This window comes from Haliotis rufescens, unplaced genomic scaffold (genome assembly GCF_023055435.1).
Source record: "Haliotis rufescens isolate VD_foot unplaced genomic scaffold, xgHalRufe1.0.p SCAF_1, whole genome shotgun sequence".
Taxonomy (NCBI): Eukaryota; Metazoa; Mollusca; class Gastropoda; order Lepetellida; family Haliotidae; genus Haliotis; species Haliotis rufescens.
In genome coordinates this window covers 82,110,418-82,130,622 of record NW_025963779.1, presented here as the reverse complement: position 1 = coordinate 82,130,622, position 20,205 = coordinate 82,110,418, and the positions used below count along the sequence as shown (strand labels likewise).

General features: G+C 40.1%; 1 protein-coding gene across 7 annotated transcripts in view; it reads right to left on the bottom strand.

Moving 5' to 3' along the window:
- Positions 1–1,693: 1,693 nt before the first annotated feature.
- The window catches only part of LOC124136896, a 30,836-nt gene continuing 12,324 nt past the window's right edge, over positions 1,694–20,205 (bottom strand). The window contains exons 2-9 of one of the 7 annotated variants that reach the window (XM_048402283.1): positions 12,035–12,459; positions 10,169–11,290; positions 9,350–9,503; positions 8,787–8,850; positions 6,689–6,793; positions 5,664–5,758; positions 5,098–5,221; positions 1,694–5,005 (exon numbers count right to left, since the gene is read on the bottom strand). In XM_048402283.1, the coding sequence (XP_048258240.1) occupies positions 5,101–5,221; positions 5,664–5,758; positions 6,689–6,793; positions 8,787–8,850; positions 9,350–9,503; positions 10,169–11,290; positions 12,035–12,386 (2,013 nt within the window). In that variant the 5' untranslated portion in view covers positions 12,387–12,459 and the 3' untranslated portion in view covers positions 1,694–5,005; positions 5,098–5,100. Of the gene's footprint in view, positions 5,222–5,663; positions 5,759–6,688; positions 6,794–8,786; positions 8,851–9,349; positions 9,504–10,168; positions 11,291–12,034; positions 12,460–14,889; positions 15,029–15,200; positions 15,299–16,562; positions 16,614–18,592; positions 18,662–20,205 lie in introns of those variants that run through there. The other 6 variants (XM_048402302.1, XM_046502929.2, XM_046502931.2 and 3 more) reach the window with 6 other exon arrangements.

The window sequence follows — 20,205 nt, the reverse complement described above, 5'->3', positions numbered from 1 at the left end:
TTACAGACATGCAGAATGAGTAGGTCCGGCTATTACAGACATGCAGAATGAGTAGGTCCGGCTATTACAGACATGCAGAATGAGAAGGTCCGGCTATTACAGACATGCAGAATGAGTAGGTCCGGCTATTACAGACATGGAGAATGAGTAGATCTGGCTATTACAGATATGCAGAATGAGCAGCTCTAGATGTTACAGACATGCAGAATGAGTAGGTCCAGCTATTACAGACATGCAGAATGAGTAGGTTCAGACATTACAGACGTGCAGAATGAGTAGGTCCGGCTATAACAGATATGCAGAATGAGTGGGTCCGACCAGGGGTCCGGAAAATTTAAAATCCCGATCGGACATTTGCATTTAGGCCACGCCCCCTTCAAACAGCGTATTTTGGTACGACTTTTCACACACATTACAAGTTGTGTCGCAGTCATAATATGATGAATTATGAATTGTTTAAATTTAAATTGTTTAATTCACCGGACAATTAATAACAAATTATATCATTTTAGAATTACATGGAAAACTTACGTTTATTTCTGTTATAATAACGATCTGTTGACGTAGTGAACGGTCTAATTAATATTCATGAGATGTATCTACTCAAGTGTATTCGTTGTAACATTTGGATGGAGATTATATCCCATATTTGGTTACCATGTGAGCAGTCGGACCCTCCGACTATTACAGACATGCAGAATGAGTAGGCCCTGCTATTACAGACATGCAGAATGAGTAGGTCCTGCTATTACAGACATGCAGAATGAGTAGGTCCTGCTATTACAGACATGCAGAATGAGTAGGTCTGGATAGACATGCAGAATGAGTAGGCCTGACTATTACAGACATGCAGAATAAGTAGGCCCGACTATTACAGACATGCAGAATGAGTAGGCCTTGCTATTACAGACATGCAGAATGAGTAGGCCCTGCTATTACAGACATGCAGAATGAGTAGGTCCTGCTATTACAGACATGCAGAATGAGTAAGTCCTGCTATTACAGACATGCAGAATAAATAGGTCCGGATAGACATGCAGAATGAGTAGGCCCGACTATTACAGACATGCAGAATAAGTAGGTCGGGCTATTACAGACATGCAGAATGAGTAGGTCCACCCATTACAGACATGCAGAATGAGTAGGCCCTGCTATTACAGACATGCAGAATGAGTAGGTCCTGCTATTTCAGACATGCAGAATGAGTAGGTCTGGATAGACATGCAGAATGAGTAGGCCCGACTATTACAGATGCAGAATGAGTAGGCCCAACTATTACAGACATGCAGAATGAGTAGGCCCGACTATTACAGACATGCAGAATGGGTAGGTCCTGACATTACAGACATGCAGATTGAGTAGGTCCTGCTATTACAGACAAGCAGAATGAGTAGGCCCGACTATTACAGACATGCAGAATGAGTAGGCCCGACTATTACAGATGCAGAATGAGTAGGCCCGACTATTACAGACATGCATCACGAGTAGGTCTGGCTATCGCAGACATGCATCACGAGTAGGTTCGGCTATTACAGACATACAGCATATATAGATATCTACTTGTGTTCTTCCAGTGAACAGAAATTCCACCACAATGATGTACCCCATGGTGAGAGAACACTGTGATGTCAATAAGACACAATGACACATGCAACACAACAGTATACATTAACACACAACATTCAACACTTCATATAGTATTTGTATTTATTCATGAAACAATTACTTCAAAGAAACATATATTTATACACATCCCAAGGCTTAAATCTCCATACAATTTCTTTTGCAACAGATTTCTGTTGTTTAAATGACTGATTAGTCAAGATATGAACAATGGATGTTACATGTTGATAGCTATCAAATCAATATGACTGTACTTCCAACATGTATGTCATCCCTATTTTGATGATAAAACAACTATCAAGACCATATAGCAACATGAACAAAAAATAAAACATCAATTACTTCAGTATACATCTTTTCACTGAATACTGTAAATCCTGAAATAAATGCATCACCTAATTAACATGAGTGTCGCCCTGGACAAAATGTGCCACAAAATTAATGTAAGTAGCCATACCTTTGAACTTTAAAAACTAACCAGCAAACAAATTGTTAGATAGGCATTACTCAGAAGTTGACGGATGACAAAGTAGACACAATCTATGGATAACAACTTATTCAATTACTGCAAAGGCGGCGTTTCGGTATAGATCCAGTATAAGGATCTATACAGAAACGTTGCTTGACAACGGTATAAGGATCTACACCGAAACTTCGCCTTTACAGTAATTAAAGAAGTTGTTATCCATAAATTGTGTCTTCTTTGTAATCAGCAAACGATAACACCAAGACTGTAGACTTAGAATTCCATGATATAATATGGGGTGATAGCAATTCGACTAAATAATATCATTTGCTATCTTCACAAACTTCAACCGCCGACATCTGATCTAACTTCCATATGCATGAAATCAAAAGCAGGAAATTCCTAGTAAGTCATAATTAAAAGTGATTGGTCGTGTCATAGATGAAGATTGTACACGTTCCAAGTGTAGAATACAGGAGCTAGCACAATCCTTTGAACCTTAACGAGCAGGCTTGTGTATTCACTGCCAGTGCTGTTGCTTTGCTGGAAATTTTCACTCCATCAGTGAACGGTGTTTAAGGCTATTTGACAAGGTTACAAAGAATCAAAATGGCCATCATTGATCACTTTGCGTAAACAAACTGACCACACTTGACGGGGAACTCAGCACTGTCTAAATCTAGTGCTTATACATTGTTTATTGTCAGCTTTGTTGAACCTGACATGACAAGATACTCAAATATGTCCAGACAAAAATGCGTCACTTCATTAAGCAAGCAAGGGAAACTCACATTTTCCGCATTAAGTTAAAATTTAAAGTCATATCGGCAATATTTCTGCCATATCGTGACTTTCCGCATTAATTTCAGGATTGACAGTACATGCAGACCAAGTACATAGATACATCAACACTTGTATGCATGCACTAACAAGTCCTCCTGTTCAGAAGACCAGGCCTATAGTTTGGCATGACAGGTAACAATTTACACACAATATACAACAGGGACATATGGACATTATCAGCTGTTCTCCTACCATGTTGCCAAGTTACAGTGAAAAAGAAAACCGGAAATTCAACTTATTTCCAGTACTATGCACAACTGAAAAACTTATTGTAAAACAGACTTGATGATCATTTGTACAAGGCACTATCACTATCCTTCACTATCAATCTCACTCTAGAGCAACGTGGTCAACTTCCAGTGAGTAACTTACTTAATGATAAACATACCTATGTGTTCAATTACAGTCGTCCCTTGTGATAATGCTGGCCTGGGATCCGTGGACAACGACCCGTGTATCAGACACCAGCGTTCTTCCTAACATGGATGATATCATATTTTCTTGTGTGGAGTGCACACTTGAGCATGTTGAGTATAACTGCTATTTCATTTATTGTGCCCAGTCAAAAACAACATCATATGGTTTCAAGTAAACAAACAGGATATGGCAAACCTGGTCAAAGAAAATGTGAAATCATGAGACTGACCATTTCATTTACTTCGATTTGTTGATTAACATTGGGCTACTTTCTATTTGTATACACTGTATGAAGAATTCAACTTAACTGATCTGTTAAATTGATACAACACATGGTTTGTGACCATTGAGTTAAATATTCAAGATGGGGGAAGGAAAACATTGCTACTAAACCAATGCATGTACTAAACAGGTCTAACTTGTACTGATATCACAGGTACTAACAAAGATTTTGTCATTTTGGCATATGGTCAACATAAGAGAATTCATGATAACTTAAAGTTCATGACAAAGTTAATAAAGTCATTAGTTGTGTTCTGACAAATGCTTAAAGCAGCTTTTGATTATATTCTCAAGAAAGTAGTATACAAACAAGGTGATAGAAGAAAAGTGAAAATTTGTTTTGGCTCAAATTGTCATAATACATAGAACAGATTTACACAATGACACAATATATATGTTGGCTACAAGTCATGCATTTAACACTTGTGTGATTGGGCCCGTAAGTCCTAGCATCTGGACCCGACAAAACAGTGGTCAGTCACATCAACAACAATTTGTCACACAATGATCCACAACCACCCAGCTTACAGCCCACAGTCTTTGATCTAAAGTCATATTCCCACTTGACAGTCACTGACAAATCCCTCATCCAGTTGCTTCTAATGGCAAAGATTGACATTAAAAACCTTTGTCCCCAGCACCTCCAACAAGTAAGTAGGCTGAATATGTTTTGTGGAATAGCCTCAAAGAAAAAGAAATGGTCTTTCATAATATACTGAGGGAAACAAATAAGGGGACACGTGAAAATACAAATGCTCCATTGTTGTTTTCCAGGTTTTGTTCCCAAGCTATGGATGGTGAGCTATGGATGTCACTGTGAGTAAAAATCTGGGAATAAATAAAGGGACACTGCAATGAAATGGTGTTCCCTTATTTGTTTCCCTCAGTATATTTGTCCCTGTTAAGGCGAACATCTCCGCCTTTACATTATTATTTAAACCTGATTCATACAAAACTGAACATAAAAGTAAAAAATTATATCTCTTGACTAACACGGTAGCCTTGAATCCTTCCAGTTCCCAAAACTTGAAATAATATAGAACTAACATTCTGATACTGCAAGACAACCAGCAATGAATGGGGAAAGCCCACAAAGACCATTCCCCAGGAGAGGTAGAGGCCCTGACACAATGTTAATCAGATCGGGCGGTGAGGTTGGTTGTAGCTCAGGAGGTGAGCCCCGATCCTGTCATCAAGGCCGCTGCTACCGTCATTGTGGTGGCTGAGTTGGGGCTTGTTAATCCGATTGGGTGGTGAGGTTGTGTGTGGTTCAGGAAGAAAGCCCTGATGCTGTCATCAAGGATGTTGCTACCGTCACTGTGCTGGTTGAGTAGGAGGGGACTTGTTATCAGATCGGGTGGTGAGGTTGTGTGTAGTTCAGGAAGAAAGCCCTGATGCTGCCATCAAGGATGTTGCTACCGTCACTGTGCTGGTTGAGTAGGAGGGGACAAAGTGAGGTTGTGTGTGGTTCAGGAGGTGAGCTCAGATCCTGTCATCAAGGATGTTGCTACCGTCACTGTGCTGGCAGAGTCAGAAGGTGTTTGAGAGGTCTGCACCAAGGTCTTCAGGCGAGACAGGTGAACCAGAGCCCTGAAACAGAAGGACGTGTTGTCTGTGTCAACTGTACTAGCCCATCCTGACCTGAAAAACTGGCTTAACAGCTATTTGATCTTGCAGACCTGTCGGTCAGTAATATTTACTTTATCAGGTCTAAGATGATACTTGATAAGAAAAGCTAAACATCCTTTATTTTCAATGGCCTTGTGGGTTTCCCTGTATCCCCGTGTTATGGGTTTTTGGATGCTTAAGAAACATTCATATTTTTCTCGATAATCATTTGAACAACTGTAAAACATCTCACTTAAAAAAAGACGACTTTATCATAAAAACACGCCATCATCATTTTACAATGTCTGTATTATGCCACACCCCTTGTGATAGCGTGAGTAATCACGATAAACATGGCCGTCGCAAAACCTATGATCTGAGTATATATGCTGCAGCAGTAGAATCCTGCTTGTGGTGTACATACTTCTCCAGTGACTGTCCCCCGGGCTCTACCTGGAAGTTGTAGTCCTGCAGAGCTGGCAGGTCCAGGGGGTTGGTCATCGACTTGCTGGACATTGTCTGCAACACATACAGCCACCATGCATCAATCTCACATGCTTATCTTATGAATACACAGACTGTGGTGTGTACTTTGGTCGTACACTCACATACAATGCTACATTATTCAATATACAAGACAAGCTCTGGAAATAGAAAAGAAAAGTCAGATTTACCAGCAGTGTATTAACCTAATTGCTACAACCAGCAACGATCCAAACCTGGTATAACTGACAGACTTTCTTTCGGATTGTGATCCGAGCTTTGAACCTCCCAGGGAAGGGAGGTAACTCTGAAGTTGCTATTGCGGTTTGATGTTGATGATGTGCTTGTTTGAATATCGTGGGCATTTTGGCGTTAGAATTTTTGTAACTATGATTATATAAACGTTCATGTGTCTAGCAAATACCAAATAGGAACCTAGCATTGTCAAAATCATCAATAAATGTACAGTTATTATCCAGGGTGTGAAAACATGGGAGAGCCTGAAATGAAATTACATATTTTTGCTAGGCATTTATTTGTGAGAAGCACTTCAGTTCACTGTGTGCAAAATTACATTATTAACATTATTAGGTAATTACATTCAAGGTAAAGTTTCAGTAACTTGAATATTTAATGTGATATTTAATAATCAAGACTTCGTGGAAAATTCTTATTTGTTGTAGTTGAACCAACAATCCACAACATATTGAAGACTGCGGTGCATGGAACCTATTTGAGAGGTAGTCAAGTTGAGTACGACAGAACAATACCCTTTTGTTATGTCTACAGAAGGATATCATATAACTATAAACAACAAAGGCATTGCCAAATTGCTGCTTATATATTCTCCTAATATTGTCAGCAAATATTTATTCTTATGACAATATCACCCCTGTTGCAGACACCAAAGGCATGCTTTTACATTTCCAAATATCATCAAAAAACATTTATGTGTGTCAATCTCACCCCTGTTGCAGAAGTGGACTCTTCGGCTTGGAGTTTGAACAGCATATTCTTGAGAGCCTCTATACTGCCCGGCTGCTCACTGCCAGTCAGAGTAGGGGACGGGATCTGCAACACAACATACAGACAATGTATCAGAGTGTCCACTAGTTTCTTGGCCATCTGACCCAAGTATTAAACTTTATGACACCGTAGAGGAGTAATTGTATCAGTGTTCAAAACTAGGGGGGTCCTCGAGGTCTTCTCATACGGTTTGTGAATCTCGAGACCCGAAAAATCCTTAAAGTTCAGCATTAGGGCTATAATAAGGATCCCTTGACTTTTGTTTTTTTAAAAAAAAAGTGAATCTACCATCTAATTGTAATTATTCAAGCAGTGAAGTGAAAGTTGTTCCATCCTGCTTGATCTCTACTTATTTTCTACTTAGCTCCTGCACAACCTCTACTAAGAACCCGTTCTCAGTCCTTTCTTAATCCCTACCTAGATCCTGCTCAGTCCCTTCTTAGCCCTAATTAGACCCTACTCAGTCCCTTCCTAGCCCCTACTCAGTCCCTTCTTAACCCCTACTCAGTCCCTTCTTTATCCCTATTTATCCCTACTCAGTCCCTCCTTAACCCCTACTTAGCCCTACTCAGTCACTTATTAACCCCTACTTAGTAGTCCCTTCTTTACCCCTACTCAGTCCCTTCTTTACCCCTATTCAGTGCCTTCTTAACCCCTACTTATCCATACCTAGTCCCTTCTTATCCCTACTCAGTCCCTTCTTTACCCCTATTTAGCCCTACTCAGTCCCTCCTTAACCCCTACTCAGTCCCTCCTTAACCCCTACTTAGACCTACTCAGTCACTTATTAACCTCTACTTAGCCCTACTCAGTCACTTATTAACCCCTACTCAGTAGTCCCTTCTTAATCCCTTCTTTATCCCTACTCAGTGCCTTCTTTACCCCTACTCAGTGCCTTCTTAGTCCCTTCTTATCCCTACTCAGTCCCTTCTTTACCCCTATTCAGTCCCTCCTTAACCCCTACTTAGTCCCCTCTTAGCCCCTACTCAGTGCCTTCTTAACCCCTACTTATCCCTACTCAGTCCCTTCTTTATCCCTATTTAGCCCTACTCAGTCCCTCCTTAACCCCTACTTAGCCCTACTCAGTCACTTATTAATCCCTACCCAGTAGTCCCTTCTTTAACCACTACTCAGTCCCTTCTTTACCCCTACTCAGTGCCTTCTTAACCCCTACTTATCCCTACTCAGTCCCTTCTTTACCCCTATTTAGCCCTACTCAGTCCCTCCTTAACTCTTACTCAGTCCCTTCTTAACCCCTACTCAGTCCCTTCTTAACCCCTACTCAGTCCCTCCTTAACCCCTACTCAGTCCCTTCTTTACCCCTACTCAGTGCCTTCTTAACCCCTACTTAGCCCTACTCAGTCCCTTCTTAACCCCTACTTAGCCTTACTCAGTGCCTTCTTAACCCCTACTTAGCCCTACTCAGTCCCTTCTTAACCCCTACTTAGCCTTACTCAGTCCCTTCTTATCCCCTATGTAGCCCTAACTCAGATCCTGCTGAGTCCCTTCTTACCCTTACTAAGATCCTTCTTAACCCCTAATTATCCCTTCCCAGATCCTACAATTCCTTCTTACACCCCACTTCATCCTACTCAGATCCTGCTCAGTGCTTCTGGAATCCTGCTCAGTCCCTACATCAGTCCTTACTGATCCCAATGCAGATCCTACTCAGTCCAAACTTATCCCCTACTTCGACCTTGCTCACCTCTACTTTTCTCTTAATAAGACTTCGTTCCTAATTAACATCAACTTAGAGCCTGATCTGTCATACTTTCCCCTAATAAAGTATGTCCCTTACTCAATCCCTACCTACAATATCTTCAGTCCCTACTTAATCCCTTCTCAGTTTCTACTTATCTTACTCAGGCTTTTTCAAAATAAGCTATAAGTCGGTCCCTACTTAACCAAGTCCTGCTGTCATAACTTCTACAGAAGTATGTAGCCTACTCAAACACAAGTCCCAAAGAGGGACAGGTCAGCCAAAATTGGAAGGCAGAAGCTGACCACTTAAACACTTAAGCCAGGAAGAAGAGCTTACCTTCTTCCCACTGCGCAATGCACTGCCAATGTGTTTTCTGTCATCAACATATACAGGGGATTTACTGAAACAAACAACAGCACCATAAGTCTGTAACCTGATACATAAAAGAAACAACAATTCTGCAGTTTCCTCACATAAAGTAAACTATACAGTGAGTGAGCAAGTTGGGTTTTAACGCCGCTTTTAACAGTATTCCAGTTATATTGCGGCGTGTCAGCTTAATGTGCGAGGAAAGCCCAAAGTGATGCAGGCCTCAGATGTTTATCACTTCCACGAAACCCACGAGCCTAGGTATCATGAGGTATGGTGCTGACAAACCTAGAAACAAAATCAGGGCGAACCGGGATTCAATCCCACAATCATAGGTTTCTGGCTTGCCCAAGGGACGCAACTCTGCACAGCGAATCGCGGAGCCTTAGACGACTTGGCCACCCGTGCCCCCAGAAAACTATACAGAATTAAACTATTATGAAGTATTAAAATACAGAATATGTTCTCCTTTTATTTTGATATTAATTAATCAAACAAAGACCCTACTGAAAGGATTAGCCATGACCTACTATGCTCCAACCGGGTGTTCCCAGGACCGGTCTCCATCCAACACAACATCAGTGCTGGGGCTTTGATGCAGCTCTGCACCAGTGTACGACTTTGTGGGGCTGAACCTCACACGTGCAGGGCTGAACGTTGGCTCCTCACTTAGTACAGACATGTCTGGAAGAACAGCAGAGATTGATATGGCCACTTTTTATACATCATACTAATACATACCACTCTAACAAGAACACCCACCAATGGAAGGCTGTGTCTTGCAATACCCACAGCCATGACAACTACAATATGATAAAAAAACCCATAGGGTGTTCTCTTGAGTAATATTTATCATGTAAAGATATTTAATAAATGAAAGGGGCGGTGGGGTGGCCTAGTGGTTACACCGTTGGCTCGTCACTCCGAAGACCCGGATTCGATTCCCCACATGGGTACAATGTGTGAAGCCCATTTCTGGTGTCCCCCGCCATGATATTGCTGGAATATTGCTAAAAGCGGCGTAAAAACATACTCACTCACTCACTAATAAATGGATATGTTACATATGAAAAAAATATTCCTCAATGACAATAAAACTAACACATATTGTTCCAGATTATTAAAATCAAACATAACATGTCAATATAATAATCTTCTTTTGACCAAATTCTTCACATATCATATATCTTTTTATATATATTTTAAATGTTGTAATGTTTCCCTCTGTCACACAAGATTATTCAGCATAGAACTACAGAAGGCCTCAAGGCCCAGAGTACAAGATATTTATAAACCGTCATATACATGTGTACAATCTGTTCTAGGAGACATTAATCTGGTCAACTTACTCAAGTTACTGTCTTTGAGTATAGAACTAGCACCAGTAATATCAGAATGCGGTTGATGCTTCCCATCCGTTACATGGGACCCACTCTCCATGCTAGAGCATCTTGGGACAGCAGCCATCTTGGACTTGGCTGCTGCCCTTTGAGGGGAACTCCGTGTTTCAGCCTCCAGCCTCTCCAAGTACCTGTCCAGTGAGGTCTTCAGCTGGTCACTCTCAGCAAGGATCTCCTTTCCCAAAGTCTTGTCCTTGGAACTGGTGGCAGCGGAGTAAACTTTAAATCCAGGATTAGAATTCTGCAGCAAGTTATCACTATCATCTAAAGATCTAGCTCTTGGAGCTAGGTCTTTCAAACCACTAGGTAAAAAGCTATGCTTGTCAGAATACTTTGAAATTCCACTAGTTGCGAGATCTGAGAAATTCAGACCTGGTCGTGAGTCAGTTAAATTTGATTTTTCATGACCTGATTTGTTAAAGGAAATATCTCTTCTGCCATTCAGAAGCAGTGAATCAACAGTGATATCTGATTTCTCTGCATCCTGAACCCAACTAGGAGCTGGTCGACCACCAGCTAGCTGTCTTCTCAAGTCTTCAAGAGAAGCATCCAGAGTATTCACCCAGCTCGGTATCGACTTCCCTGAGGAGGCGTCAAGATCACGCACCCAATCTGGAGCAAGCTGACTAGATCGAGGATTGCCATGTCTTAAATGCACAGGTGATGGAGAAACCGAACGGCTCCTCATACGTTTGAGAATTTCTGAAGGATCTGAATGTCGAGACGCTAACCCAGAATTTGAACTGGATGATCGTTTATTCATGTGTTTGAGGACGGAGGTAGGAATGGCACTATCCACTGATGACCGGCGGGATGACAAGGCATGTTTGTTGGGCTTGACAGGTATACTACCAACTGTCCGTGTTCGACTGCGCGGGGTGTGATAGGAGTAGACATGTTTCCGTTTTCCATCTTCATCAACGACGATATTCCTGTTGGACTCGGTGGGGTTGATGCTGAGCAGTGTGTCTGTTGTCATACTGCCGATATCACTCACACAATGTGTCACAGCAGAGTCATCATCATTGATCCTGTCCAGCAGGTTGGCAGATCTAGACAGGGCATCCTCAACTGAAACATTACCATGTAACATGCAAATCACCAAAACTTATCAACCCAAACGAAGATCACATCCGTACATTACATCTGTTTTAACATGTTAAAAAAGATTAGCTTTAGATATTTTAGTGTACCACTAACAATCTGTACATACGCCCTATGGTCAGGTATGGACAATTTTCTTCATGTGTAGGGGAATTGTTCTGCTTTCAGTACTATCACAGCAAGGACACCAAGAAAGAGCGAACCAAGAGTCCAACCCTAGTCTTCATTTTAGTGAGCAAACACTCTTACCACTAGGCTATCCCACCACTCCAAATTTTCTTTGGGCAACACAGCTAATGATAGTTAATGAAGTAAAAGCCTGATCCAAGATTTTGGCAGTCATGTTGCAGTACACAAATTTGACCCGTGAAAATCCGGGGTAGAATAGGTCTTCAACAACCTATGCTTGCTGTAAAAGGCGAATATGCTTGTCGTAAAAGGCGAGTAACAGGATCAGGCGGTCAGGCTTGCTGACTTGGTTGATGCATGTCATCGATCCCAATTGTGTGGATCGATGTTCATGACGTAAATCATTGGATTGTCTGGTCCAGATTTGATTATTTACAGACCGCCGTCATAAAGCTGGAATATTGCTGAGTGCAGCGTAAAACAACAAACCAAAGCAAAAAGTACACAAATTCAAAAGATCATTTCTTGCATTTTCTGGTGACAATTTCTTGTATGAGGACTCAAACCCTTTCTATATTCTACCTTCTCGCCTTAATCCAGTCTGCTCATTCTTTTTCTTTTCTAGCAGTTTCTTCAATTTCCTATGTCGCAGGTCTTGCAAGGAGTCCTTGAGGTCATTGTCTATTGCTCTTGATCTATGGGAAGCCATCTTGGATCGCACCAGTAGAAGTTCATAGGCATCCTGCTGCTGCTTTGTCCGTAACTTGCCATCAAACTGTTGTAAATAAGCAAGAAGAGCTTCTGAGGCTGACATGAATTCCCTGTTCCCAATGAGGATCTTTCCAGTAGAGCAGTGTATCCTTCTCTCCGGAAGTGCAGTCAAATCACCAGGGCTGGAAGCCATGTTGGAACAAGGGGAGATAACTGTTGTCATCAAGAGCTTGCAGATTATCTACAAGCTGTGATCTGCTTCACACCACTGCTTCCGTTGTGCAGTTGCAACCTGGCTGAAAAGAGAAAGGCATTTGCACTTATTAACCAAGTTCAAATATCTGTGCAATTAACACATCACACAAATATATACATTGCAAGTCATTGCATTCTGTGCTTAATATTAGACTCTGGCATTTTGCTTTGTTTAAAGCAGTACCCTATCGCAACAAGGGAACATCAAGATTGGGCTTCAAATTTGGGGTATCGAAACATGATTTTGCATTGTTTTACAAGTTTTAACCACTAGGCTAACCCACTTCCCCTTAAACTCCAAGCCTAGCGAAAGGCCAATGGCGATCTCTGATAAACAGCTGAACATGTTCAGACCATAAACACGAGAGATTGCAGGGAACAAGTGTGTGTCTAGCGTCCCTACAACTGATATGATAATTACTGTTTGCCGAATGTTTCACCATGGATTTCATATTCTCGAGGGCCCTCCGTAGTGTTTGCCGACAGTTGACGTCTGCCATCTCATCTACCCATCAACATCCATGCTGCCTTCTGTAATGATCCATTGACCTCTCTCCAGTACAAAGGAATGGGCCTAAAGGACATCCACTGGATGACACTTCGCTGCCATTTGTTCTGTGACCACAGATCAACTATCATCATACATTTTTCTAACTTTTACAAATATCAAAAGAAATGAACAGACAGAACTGTTGTACTAAGAATCATACTATCACAACATAGATATGACAGATGTTCTTACTTATGCCAAGAGTTGCTTTAATCCATGGGCATTTAGAAAGAGTCAGAGCTAATTTATATTTGTAACCTATGGAGATGTTTCAATCATCTTTCACATAAACAAATATGCGGAACTGTAATGTCTACTCCTTATTTACGAGTGGGTGTTGTTTACAACATAGGCAACAAATTTCTGACCATATTGCGTCATACCATAAATAATCAAGTCTGGTCAGGCTATTCAGTTCTTGATGGCATGAGCAACGATCCATGTCCACCATGATGAAACCCAATCAGCCATGTCACACATTAGATCCTCATTACCTGGTTTAAACGACGATCACAGGATACAAGGGCCTCGGAATCCCCACAAGGGTCGTCCATTAAGAAAACTTACCTAACAAGTTGTGCTACCCACTTATAAGCATTCAGTCAAAGAGAAGGCAACACAACTGTAAATATTACTGTGTAATGTCTATTGTCTCATAAACTACTGCAAGTGTCCCCTACATTCAACAGGTAATGTAACTTAACACTTGGTGATAATTCACTGCAGGTGCCCTCCGTGAGACAGGTATTGCACAAAGGAAGGTATCCAACTACATGGAAAGTGTTATCTACAGACTCACAGATGACTGACTTCCCTGATCCTACAGTCAACATAGTAAAGTGAAACTCTTTAACCTCCAGTGACCAGAAAACCCTGAAATGTTATCATATCATCTTACCATAGCTTACTGCTGAGTTAGTACATGAGACCACACCGCCATGTTGAGAACAAAACAAGCAATTTTCTTTAACAATTCCAGTCTACCAAAATGCGAAAAATGTGAAATAGTGTAGATTACCAATAGTCTGTGAAATCTTTAAATACTCAAAACATTTCTCTCGAATTGTTTGATCGGCAATACCTAGAAGCTGACAGATGACAAAGTAGACACAATTTATGGATAACTACTTCTTTAATTACTGTTTCGGTATAAGGATCTATACAGAAACGTTGTCGTTACAGTATTTAAAGAAGTTGTTATCCATAAATTGTCTACTTTAACATTTCTCTCCTAATTTTTTTCCTAATGCTGACATGAGAGTTGGCTGGACCTGTTTTTATACTATAGATTGGTTTTGGTTTCCTAAAATATATGTATTCCATCGTCCTAGTAAAGGATTATACATGATGTACCGGCAGTACAATCACACAAGTGAAGTCTGTATTGTAAAAATATATTGTTTGTAATTTCTGACATAAAATAAATCTTACAAACAATATATTTTTACAATACATATTTGAAATGATACACAATCCATATCAAAATTAATGAAAAAGACAACATATAAGTTTCAAACCAATATGGCAAGCATGCTTACTCAACTTGTTCATATAGGAAAAATATTAATGTCATAATTATTGTAATCGTCCTTACATGGGACATTTTGCAAATATCATTTTGGCACACACAATAATTGAAACAATCAAGTTATATTTCTAAATTATTTGAAAGCAGTTGTTATACTTCATATTGCATAGTTCTTCAAACATTACTATACAAGTACTGAGGATTAAGTAAATAGCAAAAATGATATAAATTGTCATCATTGTACATGTTGTAAGTCACCATGCTGACAAGAGGCCTTGACTCTGCCCACTGATATATGCTGCCAATAAAAATGGTGACAAACATTGTTCAACAGGTGTGAATCATAAATAGCGTTCCCAGTAACCATGTTAACTGTATATTAATTCTACAAACCCCTGGATGCTTTCTTCGTGATCTGTACTTCAACCACAGCTGTCGTAGTCTAAGTATATTCTGTAGATTCCAACAAAATCTACCAGAGTAGACTAGCTTGCCTGCTGACATGGTATCAACTGTGTGCCCCAAGTCATATCGATATACACATAACACTTTCATGTACATGCCTGCCAACCATTGTCAGCAACTATCAATAAATTTTCCCCTGCAGAAATATAAAAGCAAATAATGCGTTTCATCCATTGATAAATCCAACCCAATAAAATTTCACTTTTGTTAGGATAATCATACCAAAAACATAAACATACATGTTTCCTGTTAGCAGTGGTGGAGGCGAGTCCCCTTCAGCAATTCTCATACTGCGCTGATAGCGGGGAAACGTCAGATGTACCAGCACGTCATTCAGAGCTATCTACCCAGTAATAACAAGTTAATCCAGGGGATTAGAGTTTTCCATAGATCGTACCACGGCTAAAATGGTGCTTCATTTTATCAAGAACTGCTGAGAGGACAGGATTACCTAGCCTCTCATAGCTGGAGGAAATACACAGCATTAACAGTGGGATAGGGGAACAAGTTTGTCCACGTGCATTCACCGCAGGTTAGAAGTTAATCCTAGAACATAATGCACGTTTGATGGTAGTTTACTTATTTCTATATGCGATCTCCCACACAGATACCAGGACAGAAGACATGCACAGGAAAAGGAGAGACACTTTTATAGCCATTTGTGGTATGTGGACAGATCAACAGAGGCCTTACACTGCACACTGAGGGCCACCACTAAATGAAAATGTATGCATTATGATAGATCACCCACATTAGCTTCAGGCTTCAGAATAAGGAGAGTGTGTAGGTTCACAAGACCAAGTTGTATTTTAAATTGTGTTCTCTGTTTAGAAATGCAGGGATAAAGCTGTGACAGCCACATGAATACAGATCATGACATACCCTATTTTCTTTTGACTACCTCATATTCTACAAAAACTAAAAACATAAAAGAAGAAAAGAATCATCCTTACATGTAATAAGGTTAAAATTTCATTCTCTTTTCCATGACACATTACTTTCAACTTCACCCCATTATTAACACAATGCATACAGTCTGTGCCCCAAAGTATTGAGTTTAGTAGCCCAAACATCATTTTCAGTTTAGGTTAGAGTAATCATATGGACTGTTATTAGCTGAGCTTAATAGAAGAACAGAATTTCCAAAAAGCAATCTTAGTGCTACGATGATTAAAAGCCTATGTAAAGTAAGGGAGTTGCGATCACCTTAGTGCTAACATTACTTTGTGGAACGGAGCCATGATACAAAATTGTTGAGATCTTCATTTGACTGTTGGAAGCAGAAGTCACAATGTCAGTGTCAAAAACTTTCGAGCCTGCTAGCCCAAACTTGTCTTTTGGCATTACTTTTTGTCAAATTTAGCGTGTACATATTAGTTACTATTAGTTCATCTTACAAGACAGAAATAAATTTAACTAACTCAGACTAGTCGCAAAAGTCGCAGACTGGTCTCATTACAAACACACATCAATAACACCTTCTAGTATCAAATAACACAGCTTTGACATATTTGACAACTGTCCATTCCATCACAAATACCTATTAAAGTAGTGGTGCAAGGTTGATGGATATGAACTATTTACCAGGTAAACACTCTCACCTGTAAATTCAACCCCGACTACGATAGGCAGGGCAGTACCGGTCAGTAAGATATTCTACAGATCACCAGGCATGTTATAGGAGTTCAATACACTAGCTTGTATCTCCGCACACCTCCTTTCACCATGCCTGAGCAGCCAGCCCCAATAGCGAATTGCTTCTCCCCATTGTCAGGGTACCTCCACCATGACATACACTGACACCCCCATGCTGGGCAATATAAGGGTGCCTACCCACTCTCAGTTTACACAATTCAGTCCCTACACCCATAGACTAACTGCAGCTACAATAGCTATTCCGTGACCAATACTAGAACTATCTTGATGGTTCAACTGATATGTCACAGATTCTAAGATTGAGTTCAATCAAAAAATCGTCTGTAGGTTTATGACTATATGCATCGGAGTGGGCCATACCACATGAATATGTGGAGGCCTATTGGAGCAGTGGTGGGTTTATTCATCAAAGCCGAACTCCCTTTGAAGGGGCAGAATATATCCTGCGATTGCATGAGGGTTTAAGGATGTTGTGATAGTCATCTTAACGTATGTTAGCATGATCCGGGGAATGATCGATGTAGAGAGAATAGAAGTTTGACCTGAGCCACCTCTCCGTGTTCAAACATCTCTCATATAACAACTTCAACCATTAAAACAAAGCCATCAATACCTCACAGCTGTTCACAACTACAGGTAACAAAGCCTGAAATTCCAAATTTAATCTGTCTGTATCAAGTAGGGCTGCAATGAATACACTATGAGGCGAATACAATACGTATCGTGAATATAGGGTATCTAATACGAATATTTATTTACGAATACAACAAGTCAGCAGTTGATGTATTATTTATTATATTCTGTGAAAAATACAGTGATCGCTTGCTACAACACTACCTTGGGGGTCTAAATAATTGGTGAGCGTTATGGACAATCAGTCGTATAACCGGGGTGGAGTTGTAGATGACCTACAAGACAGACAACTGCATGACATGTATATATTCCATTTTGCATATCTTGCTTTGATAAATAACAGACAACTTCAAGTAAAAAACACTCTTTTAATTTTGTTGTAAATATTCGATTCTAGTGACCACGAATAACGAATTCAATTCATGAGGGGATACGGTTCGATTCACCGAATACGCGGGTGAATCGTAACAGCCCTAGTATCAAGTGATGGACCTACAGCAAACCATCCTAAAGTCAGCTTTAATAGAAAACATGGTGAATTGACTTTCATAAAGAAAACCTAGAATCAGTAATCCTTTTGGACTTGTGCTCAACTGGTGGTATGTCTTGTAGCTATGATCATGTGACACTTTATTCCCTTCATGTGGACATGTGACATGTCTGTACATATCGGCGTTGTCCAGTTCTAACCTTTATAGTTATCACCTGTTACAGAGTTTCAGATCAGTTCAATTTCTGAGACACTGACTAATTGTCATCCAAAATGTCCTACAGATTTTTAACAATTTGGTAATGAAGTAAAAAAGAACATCCAATCAAAATCTGATAAAATCATGAAAAATGTCCTTATGACAGTTGTCTCCAGGAAAATCACTGAGCTATCATGTGAAACCTGTCGCCTAGCAACTTGAACTCCACAGGACCAAGCCAGCCTCAATGTATAAGGTTTGGTATAGATCCTTATACTGTTGTCAAGCAAGGATTGACAATGGTATAAGGATCTACACCGAAACGTTACCATTACAGTGAAATAAAGAAGTTGTTATCCATAACTTATGCCAACTTTGTAACACCAAACTATTCAAGTTAAACCAAGAGGCATAAACATTCATTTCTAGACAGCATCTACCATGTTGACACTTCCTTAACTTCACTTCAATAAAGCACAATATCTAACTATCAATACCCCTCAAACGAGAACCAAATGCCTCCATTCCATCACAAAGTGATAAAACATGAATAATACCCCTAATGAAACCCAGTCTACTCATAGACTACACCCAGAGTCCCATTAGGCTTGATAAGATTAATAAAATACTCATTAGGTAAAGCCATATCTTACCTGGTAGCACACACTGTACACTATGGTCGTAAGCAGTAGACAACAAGACTAGCTACCGCAGGCCAACTTAGAGCGACTAAATGCAAGTATATCGTCTGGATTAGGTGGGATTATAGGAAGAAAGCTGGGGATTAACCCGACAACATTAGCCGGTCGTCAAACCAATATCCTGACAGGCAAGGTGAAAAAGTCACTTATCAACCTCAAATAAACACAGACTTTGAAAAGCTTTTATACAATTCAATTTCTACACCTATGAATGTTAACTCTCATGACTGGATTAACAACATCTAGAAGGGATTCTAAGGATAATTATACATCATTATGTACAATTGTGACTTTAATGAATAAGCAAGGATATGACTGTGTACAACCGCGTTTCGGTAGTCGCCAATGATAATAAGTTTTCTGGTTAATGCGCCCGAGAAAGAGCGAAAGTCGTATATCAGTTTCTGCCTTGTTGGTTTCGGACAGAAAGAACACCCATGCATGACTAATAGCTTCACAAGGCAGCACCCCTGCCTCCTTCAAACATTAAGATCACCATATTTATTTCAACAAACTGTTTCAGAAATATAGAAATCTGTTATGGCAACACCCTGAGAAAACGAAAATTATCCCGGAATGTAGCCTAACAACCAAAGACATTTTGTGCTTCTATAGGACATTATGCAAATGATTCTCCACAGATACCCCAAATATAAGGAATACAGGTTTGTGAAACCTGATACTTAAGCAGTAAGCTACGGCAAAAGCAAATGCTATGTTATGTTATTACGTTAACAAGTATAAAAGCAAAAGCTTCAATCCCTATGTAACATTTTGTTGCCATCATGAATACAAATAGCACTTGCTGGACAGTCTGCTTAGGTGAAGTGCAATGGAGTTTAATGTTACTTTCAAGATTATTGCACTTCTATAGCAAAATGCATTCAGATGTGTGTGTGTTGTCGCTGTACAATATGGATACCCCACTCTGACACAGTATAACAACTCTGAGACAACTAGACCTTGTTTTATCCTCTTAATGCCGAGCACCAGGCAGAGTAACAACAAGTACCATCTTTTAAAGTGTTTGGTGTGAAGCAGGAAGGGATCGAACCACTGACCTTCACACTCAAGGTAGATGCTCTATCCGCTAGACCAGAGCTGTCAGTTTTGTAAGAGGAAGTTCGTGGGATGGCTAAGTGAGGTTCTGTTTGTGACTAACACTACTGTCTCTAAACATGGTGAATCACAAATAACAGCATGGAGTATCTGAACAAAGACAGGCCTTTAACATCCTGTCTCTAACAGTGGAGCTAAAATAGAATTTCTGTCGGCTTAAACAAGTCAGTCAGGTATCTTAATTCCACTAGATTTCAAACTCTGTTTAGCAGAATAGCATTAATTTCAAACATACATGTACACATACATACACTGTAAATGACCTACCGTCAAGCATGTCATGATCTAGTGGTTTATGTGAAATAACTAGATTTAGGATAAAACAACTAGTCCCTCTAAATTATCACTAGTCACGGACTAACAGGCTATTTGCCGTGTCTAAACCTGGAATGTACATAAACATAAGTGAAATCAACACATGTATTGTTCAGACAAAAATTACTTGG